The 12,154-nt window shown below is 42.4% G+C and overlaps 1 protein-coding gene across 1 annotated transcript; it reads left to right on the top strand.

Moving 5' to 3' along the window:
- Positions 1–1,446: 1,446 nt before the first annotated feature.
- LOC121437279 (XK-related protein 2-like) lies at positions 1,447–11,561 on the top strand. Its single transcript, XM_041637142.1, has 3 exons — positions 1,447–1,784; positions 6,101–6,369; positions 10,816–11,561. The coding sequence occupies exons 1-3, from the start codon at positions 1,450–1,452 to the stop codon at positions 11,559–11,561; spliced, it is 1,350 nt and encodes a 449-aa protein (XP_041493076.1). The 5' UTR covers positions 1,447–1,449.
- The last annotated feature ends 593 nt before the right edge of the window (positions 11,562–12,154 follow it).

Genomic DNA, 12,154 nt, shown 5'->3' with positions numbered 1-12,154 from the left:
TCCATTTTCATGAATATCTGTCTTGGCTCCTTGCCAGTCTATTTTGAATCTGGCCCCTCTTCGGAGCCTTTTAACCAAACACCTAAAAGTTTATTCTGAAGCTTCTGTCCTGGCCTCATTTTGAAAGTGCAGAAATCAAGGCATGCATGTGCTATCTGTCTGTGGGCTGGCTTTGAGCTTTGATCCCTGTCTGATTCAGTCTTCCCTTTGCTGCATACAGCTTTACCTGGACAGGAGCTCTGACCCAGTTTCCTCTTAGGTTCCCACTTTTCTGATATTATCTGGAGGGCAATAGGACCTGGGGAGGTTCAACCCTGCGGCCAAGGGAGACACACCTGCCTAACCGCGTGGGTTGAGCGAGTGTGGGAGCGAGCCACTTTAGCTGGCTGTGGAGGGAGGGGTAGAAGTGGGTGCCTGCTTCTGCTCCCGTAGAAAAGGAAAGCTGTGGCTCCCTCCTGGATCCAGAGGTCATGGTGAGAGATGTTGCGGAAGACTGGCTCAGGCTCCTTTTTGTTGCGCCTAGCTACCTGGAGCATCCCTTGGCTAGTCGTCTTGGAACGCTGGCTCATTTTGTTTTGCCTCAGCTGTCCCTCCCACTCGCCCGGCCCACGCCACCACCACCCCGCCCAAGAGATCCAGGTGCCATAGGTCCCAAAGCCCAGGACCCGCCGCACTTCTCAAACTGTGCCTTCCTTAGCAAAGTGACTCTGTGAAGAAACCGCTCCAGCCTCTTGTGTTCAGTACTGCGCGCTCCGCTTCTTTCTGGAGAGACCTCACTAGGGGACAGTGGTGGCAGTACTCCAGCCCCCAGACAGGCGGTCTGGAGGGCGGGGCTTGGAGAACCTTCCTGAGAACCCTTGCCTCTCAGCAGGTCCTGAGAGCTCTCTGGTGCGCAAACTCCAGCAGACAGACGCGCTAATAGGCACAACCTAGCAGCAGGTTGGATGGATACCTAGTTGCTGAACTAAATCCTCCAGGCTGTGCCCCTTCTGCCTTGGTTCAGTTCTCTGCTGATTTGAGAGGCCACACTGATGAGAATTCCCCCAAGAGAAGCTACTGGCTGTGTGATGCGCTACCCCAGAGTGGCTACTCCCCTGCCTCGGGTACTGTGAAAGGAGCCTCGGTGGAAACAGCTGTTCCTTGACTTTCCACACTCCTGGAATTGGATACCAGCCTCAGTGCTGGAGGGCTTGTCCTAGCTTCTCAGCATCTATGTCGATGATCGCATTAGAGCGAAGTTCAAAGAGATACTTCTGGATTCGCGATTTCAGACTCTGCAAGTTAAGCTTAAAAGAGAGGTGGCTCCTTTTCTGACTTGTTGAGCTTCGTTCAGGAACTTGACTTGCCACAGTCCACCTGACTGATTCTTGGACAGCAGTGGCCACGGAGGCTCTATTGGGGATGGATGGGGAAGAGCTCTGAACTCCAGGCCCAACGAGATCCTCCACAATGGACAGAGTTTATGAGATTCCCGAGGAGCCAAATGTGGTTCCGGTTTCATCTCTGGGAGAAGATGTCATTCGTGGACCTAACCCATGCTTTACCTTTCCGTTTAGTATCCTCTTCTCCACCTTTTTGTACTGTGGGGAGGCTGCGTCTGCCTTGTATATGGTTAGGGTTTATCGAAAGAATAACGAAACCTTCTGGATGACATACACCTTTTCCTTCTTTATGTTTTCATCCATTATGGTTCAGTTGACCCTCATTTTTGTCCACAGAGACCTGGCCAAAGATAGACCACTATCATTATTTATGCATCTAATCCTCTTGGGACCTGTTATCAGGTGAGCATTTTTAAATCTCTCTGTACGGAGGAGGAGGAGGCTAATCTTTGTACGACTGATGCTGTGTTTCTAATCTAATTTTTCCGTTTGTGTTTCTAATCTAATTTTTCCATTTCTTCTCACTCGACTTCCCTGTCTACTGACCCAAGACTTTATCTGAAATCATCTTGGAAACCACCATGGTGACCTTGTGGCATGTATATGTGTTCAAAAACCATGAGCAATATCATTAAGATGACTTGATTAGACAATTCTTATTGAGTTTCTGTTGTGGAAACCGGTATGGGACCAACGAATGTGGTCATGCTGTGCTCTTGGGCATAGCTCCAGAGGGATTTTTTACTTTGCTAGGAATGAAAGCCAGGTGGGCATACTAAGTGCTGTTCCACTGAGCCATAGTCCCAGCCTCCAGAGTCTGTAATTTGAATTCTGCCCTTTAGATGCTTTCTGAATGGATAATCATTCATTCCTGCTCCCACTCTGCCCCGCATTCAGTTTACACAAGCTGAACTTCTTGAGCTGGCCTCTTTTTTTTGTCATTTTCAAAACTTCTGGAGTTCTGTGACATCTGGAAAGTACTTTACTGTAGTAGGTGGTGGCAAGCTGGCACTATAACCCAAGAAAGTTGTCTTTTCTATGTCGGTAGATCAGTCTCTCTCTTGCTTATCTCACATTGTATTGCTTCAATAAATGCACACCGATTGTAAGGGCCAAAGGAAGAATGCCCACCTCTGTCTGGAATTAGTAGCAAAGGGCATTGGTATATCCGGTGTTCACATTCAGACTGCTGTGAGCAGCGTGAGCATGTGCTTAATTGCAGGGAGACGGGCATCGGTGCCCGCAGACTCACCTGGATGCTATGGAGTTTCACGGGAGAGAAACATTGCATAACTTATGAAGTCAGTAGGGAGGAATGGACCAAGTTTGTCATGACTGTAAGAGAGGCAAACATCTGCAGTCAGCTGAGGAATATGGGTCATAATGTTGATGTTGTAACTACAATAGGAAGATAGCGCATCATTAGAGATCTCAAAATAGCCTGTGAAACTTATCAAGAATGAAACCGCCTTTGATAAAATTTATTACCTATCTATACATCTCTATAATTCTGTTTGTCAACTGTATTTCCTTAAATCTGGGAAATGTCAGTCAATATTGTAACATTCCATCCCAGAAAATGTGGGATATCTTCATAAAGCAGTGGCCTGAATTAGCTCAAGAATCTAGTCCTCCTTCTGTTATTCAGCAGGCCTGTGATCTCAGTGACATCTCTTAAAGATTTCTTGGGACTCAGTTCCCTCAGCTGCAAAATAAATGCGTGGACTAGACCTTGTATTCCAAATCCTAGTGGTCACAGGGGCTAGGCATATGCTATATAAACAAACCAAGTGGGCCAAGCATTAGAAAATAGTCTCACATATGTTGATGAATGAAAACAACGTCTCAGTAGTAAAGAAATGGAATACCACGGCAAATTGGAATCTGGGACGTGCTTCTCTGGGAGGCAGCCATCTTAAAATTATAAGCCATTGTTTCTAGGTTGGAATTCAGACTCAGTATTGCCAGATCTAACTTTTGAGGAGAAGTTAGTTCCCAAGAACAGGGTTTTATGTGAGATTTCATGATTTTAAATTTGGAAACTTACTAACTTCAAAAATGCAGTATGGGCCATACTAATTGCGTACTATCCAGATGTGTCTCAGCTGGCCCTATGTAGCTTTTGGGTTAGGTGATCTAAAGATACTTTTCCGATCTAAGTGTTTCAAGTTGACTGTAAAAGGAAGTCTTTATCTTTAACTTGGAACCCTGATGTTTCAAGATGTCACTAGAGACTCAAAACAACCATTATTTTTGTTCCTTTTCAAAATGCAATATACTGAATTAGCATTTGAAGAGGATGCAAATTTAGCAAGTACTCAGTCCTTGGTTTTTACTTCCTTTTTTTTTGTTTGTTTGTGGCCTTCTAAGCTATTTTTGACTTTGCTCTGCCTGGAGTGTTGTTCACTATTTTTCAGATTTGTCCTTGAGCTTGTAGCGCACACGGATTGAAATACATTTATAACCTCAGTTACTCTAAGCCCACATCAGGAAGAATAATTCTTTTTTAATTGAAAATTTTTATATATTTTTGAGAATTTTCTATATACATACTGTATTCATATCATTTCTACCTCTTTCCCCTCCAACTCTTTCTGTGTTCACTCACTCCCTTTCAAATTCACGACTCTTCTTTAGTTACTATTGGTATATCAATTATGTATTTATAAATACATATATATATATATAACTTGTTAAGTTCATTTAGTGTTGCTCATATGTGTATGTGTTTAAGGCTGATCAATTGGGATTGACCACAAGGTAACCTATAATGTGGTCCTGTTTCTGTTCAAGACTGATCCTCCCTCCCTCAGCAGTCATTCATTGCCTGTACTTCTTCAGAAAAACAATTGTCAACCCAGAAGTGGTACTATTTATATGCTTGTTTTCACGGTCCATTCCTTTCTTCATTAAGTAAGAGTTTGATTACTGCTATCAGGCAAAGGAAGCTGTTTCTAGGGCATGGCTCTCTTACATGAAATGCAAGCATGCTTCTGGAAATGAAGATGTACTCTGGTTTACTGTAGCTCGGGAGTAAGGTAAGAATCCTTTCTTAAACTAGCAAAATAGCCACAAGAATAGAAGCATAAACAGAATACCTCATTGCCACTGCCCCAATATTTTGTTAAGCAATAGTATGGGTGGGCTGGAAAATGGTTAACTAGTGAGAGTTGCAACTTCTTTCTTTCCTTCCTTTTCTCGTTCAGATCTTACAGTTTGTCTATCAAAGATGGAAATTTCAGGGCTGGGAAGATGGCTCAGTGGATAAAGCACTTACTGTGTAAGCATGAGAATTTGAGTTTAGGTTCCCAGAACCTTTGTATAGCTGAACCTGGAGTGCCAGTACTTCCATAGTGAGATGGGAGGCAAAGGCGAGAAAATCCCCAGAAGCTAGCAGGCCAGCAAGCCTGGTGCACACAAAGAAAACTACCTCAAACAAGGGGGATGTCAAGGACCAACCCCCAAGGTTGTCTTCTGATCTCTACATACACAGATTGTGGCACATGTATGCTTCTCTCTCTCTCTCTCTCTCTCTCTCTCTCTCTCTCTCTCTCTCTCCACACACACACACACACACACACACACACACACACACACACACACACATGCAGACACATGTGCATACATGCACATGTGCTCAAAAGTGGAAATTTCTTCTGTACATTTTGGAGTAGGCACACCTAAAAAAATTCCAGGGGACCCCGTGGAAAATGGCAGCCAGTACTTATAGTCTAAACCATCCTATTAACAGCCGAAGTCTAGGAGCTACATCAACCCTGTTTTCCTGGTAAGTCACTCCCAGTTATCCTCCCCTTCTGCCACTTCTCACTTGCCTTCTCTTTCCCATTCTCATGCTTTCATTTGCTCAGCAAATGTTTATCAAATTCCCACTATGTGATAAGAGCTGGCAGCAAGAGAAATGGAGCCTCTGCCCTCAATCTATTGGAGAAGATGTCTTAATTTCCACTACAAATATTCTTGTCAAAAATAGTCAAGTGTCCATTTTTTTCGGGGTAAGTGGCGGGGGAAGCAATAACTCAGGTGTAACAAGACAGTGTGTACTAGCTGCTTTTCGCTTCTGTTTACCGCATCAGAGCTGCCAGGGCTTGTGATTTTGATAGGGCATGTGTGGGAGGGTCACAGCAGGAAATAGACTGTCATCAAGACTTCAAGGGTAATATGCTCTGGTAAGGCTATTTTCTTCATAAAGAAATAACCAGGTTTAAAAGGGATCTGTCTCCAGCAAGAGGCACACAAAAACGAAATGTTTTCTTATAAAAGCAGATCTTAAGAATCTCAATTACGAAGCTGAATGCTTTTATTAAAGAGTGTTTGAATTGAGGTCTTGTGAAAACCAGGGCCTTTGAAGCCTTCATCTTTATCTCAGAACATACTATTTCTTAATACTTTTGTATTTGAGACATATTTTTAAGAAACACAGGCACATTTTTGAGGAGATAAAACAATTCCTTGACTACAAGGAAATATTTCTGAAATGGTGTTCTTAGGCCAGTAGGTGAACAGAGAGGAAAAAAAAACTTAGTTAGACTCAAGTGGCTTGGACAAGGTATGGCCAACCCTTTGAGTCATGTACAATGGACAGAAGAAAAGAAATGCCAAAAAAGTAATAGAACCTTCCCCCAGATATTTCCCTTTTATGACACCTTCCTTTCTTGGGACAATTTTAGCTAAGTTCCCATGATGCTTTACTCCCGCAGATGTTTGGAGGCCATGATTAAGTACCTTACACTGTGGAAGAAAGAGGGGCAAGAGGAGCCCTATGTCAGCCTCACCAGAAAGAAGATGCTAATAGATGGCCAGGAGGTGCTGATAGAATGGGAGGTGGGCCACTCCATCCGGACCCTGGCTATGCACCGTAATGCCTACAAACGTATGTCACAGATTCAAGCATTCCTGGGCTCAGTGCCCCAGCTGACCTATCAGCTTTATGTGACTCTGATCTCTTCAGAGGTCCCCCTGGGTAGAGGTGAGTGGGGTCAAGAGAAGGGAGGGCTCTGTTTAAACCAAGAGTCTTGGAAGTTTAGGCCGGAACTGTCCGATAGACTGGTTACTAGCCTTGTGTGCAATTTAAAGAAAAAACCAACCAAAACCCATTGAAAGTGCATTTCCTCAGTAGCAATAGTCACATTGCAAATGCCCAGAGCTGTGTCTGGTTAATAACGCAGCGTTCTGAGATGGCATAGGTTTAAGATGCTTTCATCATCACGGAAATTCTATTGGACAGCACTTGAACTTAGGGAGTCAGACATCTCAGACCTGCCAGGATTCTTAAACTGGGACAAGCTATGTTTATACTCAAAATTTCACAAACACACCCTTTGGCCACAGCAGCCATCAGAATCAAAGAAAAATTTCCCTTGTCTGGAATGTGTACATTGTGCTGCTAGCTGCTTAATTTGTTTAGAGATGGCCACCTTTAGAGAAAAAGTTCTTAAATATTTCTCTATATTTTTCTTTTCTTTTTTTTTGTTTTGTTTTTGGTGATTGGGTCTCACCTTATATTCCAGGCTGGTCTGGAAACTCACCATCTAGCTAGCCCAGGTTGACCTCTAACTCATGACAGTCCTGCTGCTGAGCTTCCCAAGTGCTAAGACTATAGTATAGACAAGAACCGGCATGCCTGGCTTGGAAGGTTCTTTTGAAAATTCCCTTCCCTCCTCAGACCTGAGTCAATCAGAGTGTGGGAAGGCCAGGAATCTGCATTTGTAAAAAGGACCCTCATTGATCCCATCTAGTTTCACTAAAGAACCACAGATTTCATCATTTTCTACCATGGTAGTAGAAAGACAGAATAGGACTGTGGGATGGATACAGGTCGATCAGGCCTGCTCCAAGATCTGCCCTTGTTTCTCTGTGATCTCTGAAGGAACTTACAAAGCAGTCACTGCCGTAAGTTCCTACTGGTAGAAGGATGGGCCCCTAGATGAGTAAGACCTCTGGCAGAGGATGAGATGAGTCAGTATTGTCAGTGCTGACATCAAATGTTGTTATTGAATTTTACCAGCCCCATTTTGCTTCATCTGGTTGGACAGATGCTGCTTCAGATGTGGGCACAGCTTGGGCCATTTCTTTATTAGTAAGTGCTGATCCTATTTGACAAAGTCCTCTGTCTTAAATAAATGCAAGGGGGCAAGTCTATCCCCTTTTCTCCATTAACGATTGATTATGAAGTTCTGTTGCTTTGGAAGGTTTTTACAAGTGTACTATGTGACAGTAATTTGAGGAAAGCATTGTCTGGAAATGATGCTGCTTTTCTTCCTGAGAATTTTGGGAGCTGGGCAATCATCTAATTAAAATATGTATATATTACGAAAGTGTTGAATATGCAGACTGATTGACCTACAGGTAATTGTGTCCACACAGAAAAGTCTACCCCAAGAGGAGCTGAGAAATCCACAGAGTTGTGACTTTCTAAATATTCTGTAAAAAGTTTACATCTTAATATACTACTAATTTTTGTTTTTATTATTTATTTATGGTCTTTTGAGATAGGGTTTCTTTGTGTAGTCCTGCCTGACCTGGAACTCACTCTATAGACCAGGCTGGCTGTGAACTCACAGAGATCCAACTGCCTCTCCTTTCAAGTGCAGGAATTAAAGGCATGCACCACTACTGCCTGACTAAGGGCTGTCAGATGTTTGGTAACATTTCAGGCCATGTAGAATAGAGAGAAAACAGAACGTCACTCATCCAAAGTCATCTTTGTTAACCATTCTAGACTCCTCTTTACTGTGTACACATATTGGGCTGTGGGTATAGCTCAGTGGGAGAGTGCCTGAGCATGTTGAAGGTCTTAGATTAATCTCCAGCACTGCAGGGAACAAAAACATGTATATGTATATGTTCATATGTGAAATACTCAATTTTCCATATTAAAATATTCATTGTTTACATTTTGCCTTTCTTGCCATATTTTTATACCAGTCTTCTAAATAGATTCATTTCCAGGATCAATTTGCAAATTGCCATATCTTTTACATTTTTTAAAAATATATATATGAGTTTGCCTGGACATATGTATTTGTATCACTTGTATGCCTAATGCCCGTGGAGACTAGAAAAGGGCATTAGATTCCCTGGAACTGTAGTTAAAAGCCACTATGTGGGTGCTAGGAACTGAACCTGGCTCCTCTGGAAGAGAGCAAGTGCTCTTAACCACCAGTCACCTATCTAGCTGTTGAGAATTATTTATATTAATTTTTAAATTATGGGTATGTATTTATGTATGAGTCTGTGTGTGGTATGTGCACATGAGTTCAAGTACCTTTGGAGGGAGGAGGCAGAGGCATCAGATGGCCCTGCGGTGAGTTACAGGTCACTGTGAGCTGCCCCTGGGGTGAGTTATAGGTCACTGTGAGCTGCCCTTGGGGTGAGTTACAGGTCATTGTGAGCTGCCCAATGAGGTTGTTAGGAAGAAAAGTCAGGTTCTCTTCAAGGCAGTAAGTGCTCACAACTGCTGATCCATCTCTCCAGCCTCCATTTTCTCAATCTTAATAAGCAATAACTACAAAAGAAAAAAAATACCCTGATTTTAGATTGAGTTAAATTAGTTAGGTATTGGGGGTTTTATATGAATAATCAATTCTATGTTGAATGGTGAGAATAGAAACATGGGTAGCTTAGAAAACTAAGAACAACCACTTTGCAATTCTCCATTTAGGCCTTTGGGAAGAGGGAGGAGGAGGTAGAAGAAATAGAATTTACTAGCTTTTAGACATTTCTCTACATATTTGGCATGTAATTATTTCATCTTCACGGCAACTTTATCTATGAGGTGATTATTATCCTCATTTTACACAAGATAAAGTGATAGACACAGAAGTTAAGTAAATCCTCCCTGAGGTTCTGTAAGTAGGCTATGGGAATGACTAGACTCGGTGTCTTGTTTGGAGCCCATGTTTCTGACTATAGCAGTGTTCAATCTCTTATGGTTAGTCTATTTGTAGAGGGACATATGGAAATGTTTTGGCACTTATTGCAAACATCAGGTTTTCATCATTTGATAGCACAACTATCAGTCACAGAGTTTGAATTTCAGGGAAAACATTGCCTACTTGGCTAGATGTCCATTATGATCAGCTTATCAAAGAGCATTGTATCTTTTGAATAGGAGCAAGAGTGGTTTAAAAAGACAAGGGCAACCACTTCCCCATTCTCCATTTGGGGTCTTTGGGATTTTAACACTCTACTCAATGCTCAGGAAGATTTTAGAAGTAAACCCGTGCTTCCTTTTGGATTTTCATGGGAGAAGGTTTCAGTTTTCTCACAGCTGGACATGTATCTTCTCGGCTCCAGCTTCCCTGGGTCTCCTGTTTTTGTGGGATTAGAATCATATATGTTTCAGGTCTACAATGTGAAGTTTTGACATATGTTTATCACTTCATGGAATTACTATTTGTGCTTGTGAACACTTCCAGAAAAATTACAAGTGTGAAGTAGAATGCCAACTTGTACATCAGAGCTCCCAAACTTAATCATTTTGTGACAGAAGGTTTATTCCCTTTGGCAAAAACCCTCCTGTTTTCCCAACCCCTACCCCTGGTACCATTGCCCTACTCTGTTTCTTTGAATCCAATTTATTTATGAGATTCCACTTATAAATGGGGTAGTACATTATTTTTATTTCTGAGTCTGGCTCATTTCACTTAGCACAATGTCCTTGATATTCATCCATTTTATTGCAATGATGCAATTTCCTCCGTATCATTGTTGAGTGACACCCACTGCATATGTGTACCATTTTCTTTACCTCTGCACTCATCAATGGACATTTAGATTGCTCCCATATACTAGCTGCTTGTGTCTTGCTGCAGTGAATAACATAGCAGGGCAAATATATCTTTGAGATATCGGCTTTCTTTGTATATGTAAACCAGTGGTGGAATTGTTGGATCATATGGTAGTTCTGTTTTTCATTTTTTTTACTTTCATGCTGTTTTCTACGATGGCAGTATCAATTTATATTCCAAATATGTATCAAAGTTCCATTTTCTCCATATCTTTGTTAGTTTTTTTTTAAATCTGCATCCATCCTAGCAGGCAATATCTTATTGTGGTCATTCTTTTCATGCTACACAAGGGTGCTACCACTGAGATGTACTGCCAGCCCTCACTGTGAATTTCATTTTCATTTTTCTAATGGTCCGTGATATTGAGCATATTCTTCTATATCTGCCACCCATTTATATGTTTTTGTAAAAAAATGTGTATCCAGGTGCATGCTGTTAGTGTACCTAGTGTGATCGTAAGTCTGCATATATACATATATATGTATATATAAGTATATATAACCCTTAAATAAATCTACTTTTACTTGAAGTATTCAAGCCCTGACCATCATCTCTGGACCTGTGGTTCTGAATACAGGCTTCACCACAAACATCACCTGATTGTCTCATTCCTTCCTTTGCAGTTGTCCTAATGGTTTTCTCCCTGATATCTGTCACCTACGGCGCCACCCTCTGCAATATGTTAGCTATCCAGATCAAGTATGATGACTACAAGATTCGACTTGGGCCCCTGGAAGTACTTTGTATCACCGTCTGGAGGACATTGGAGATCACTTCCCGCCTTGTGATTCTCGTGCTCTTCTCAGCCACCTTGAAGTTGAAGGCTGTGCCATTCTTAGTGCTCAACTTCTTGATTATCCTCTTTGAGCCCTGGGTTACGTTTTGGAGGAGTGGCGCCCAAATGCCAAACAATATTGAGAAAAATTTCAGCCGGGTTGGCACTCTGGTGGTACTGATTTCTGTCACCATCCTCTACGCTGGCATCAACTTCTCTTGCTGGTCAGCCAGGCAGTTGAAGTTGGCAGACAGAGACCTTGTTGACAAAGGTCAGAACTGGGGACATATGGGACTGCACTATAGTGTGAGGTTGGTAGAAAATGTGGTCATGGTCTTGATTTTTAAGTTCCTTGGAGGCAAAGTGTTACCGAATTACTGCCATTCCTTGATCGCCGTGCAGCTTATCATTGCTTATGTGATTTCCATTGGATTCATGCTCCTTTTCTTCCAGTACTTGCACCCTTTGCGCTCACTCTTCACCCATAACGTAGTAGACTATCTCCACTGTATCTGCTGCCGCAGGCACCACCCGGAGAGGGCTGAGAACACAGAGCCGTCCGGTGAGGCTGAAACAAGACAGAGTATTGTCTGAATTTTTTTTCTTCTGAACATTCTAGGGTGGGTTCGGGGTTGACAAGAGCAACTGTGAAATTGAAGGAGACCCCTATGTGTGTGTTCTTCCAGGTTCGTTTTCTTGACTCTTTTAGTAATCCTATCAAAAGAAAGACTGACGTCCAAATAGGGTTTCCTTTTTTTATGATTGACTGCTATGTTTGGGTACCAGCACTAATCACTGTTTGTTAGTTCATCCTCCTCCTACCCAAGTCAGTTGGGATAACTTCCGGGTACATTCCTCTGGCTCCGCATTTCCAGCTTTGCCCATCTGTTTGAGTTATCATTGTTGCGTCTCCCTGGGCTGATCTGAACTCGACCAGGACACATCTGGACTGACCAGAGGATATGACAGCTTACTAGGAATGAGCACCTCCCAGAAAACAGTCTGAGCCTTGTGGTACCTTTACCTGTGAGAGTGGCTGAGATATTTTGATTCCAATGAGAGACTGTGGCTAAGAAGAAGACCCCATTATGGAAGAAAGCGAATCCCCCAGATAAGCTAACACTCCATTAGGATTTTACCAGTGGTCATTCAGCAAAGACTTCTCTTTTTAGAAGCCTTCCTAGGCA

Source organism: Microtus oregoni, unplaced genomic scaffold, assembly GCF_018167655.1.
Source record: "Microtus oregoni isolate MIOR12 unplaced genomic scaffold, Mior012 000050F_ref0000143, whole genome shotgun sequence".
NCBI classification, from domain to species: domain Eukaryota; kingdom Metazoa; phylum Chordata; class Mammalia; order Rodentia; family Cricetidae; genus Microtus; species Microtus oregoni.
Note: the sequence above shows the minus strand (reverse complement) of the source record. Positions and strands in the feature narration are given on the sequence as shown.

Excerpts from the sequence above, each read along its gene's own strand:
- LOC121437279 (XM_041637142.1), top strand. The coding sequence starts at position 1,450 with ATGGACAGAGTTTATGAGATTCCCGAGGAGCCAAATGTGGTTCCGGTT. Across the intron at positions 1,785-6,100 it reads CTCTTGGGACCTGTTATCAG|ATGTTTGGAGGCCATGATTA; the intron begins GTGAGCATTTTT and ends TTACTCCCGCAG. Across the intron at positions 6,370-10,815 it reads AGAGGTCCCCCTGGGTAGAG|TTGTCCTAATGGTTTTCTCC; the intron begins GTGAGTGGGGTC and ends CTTCCTTTGCAG.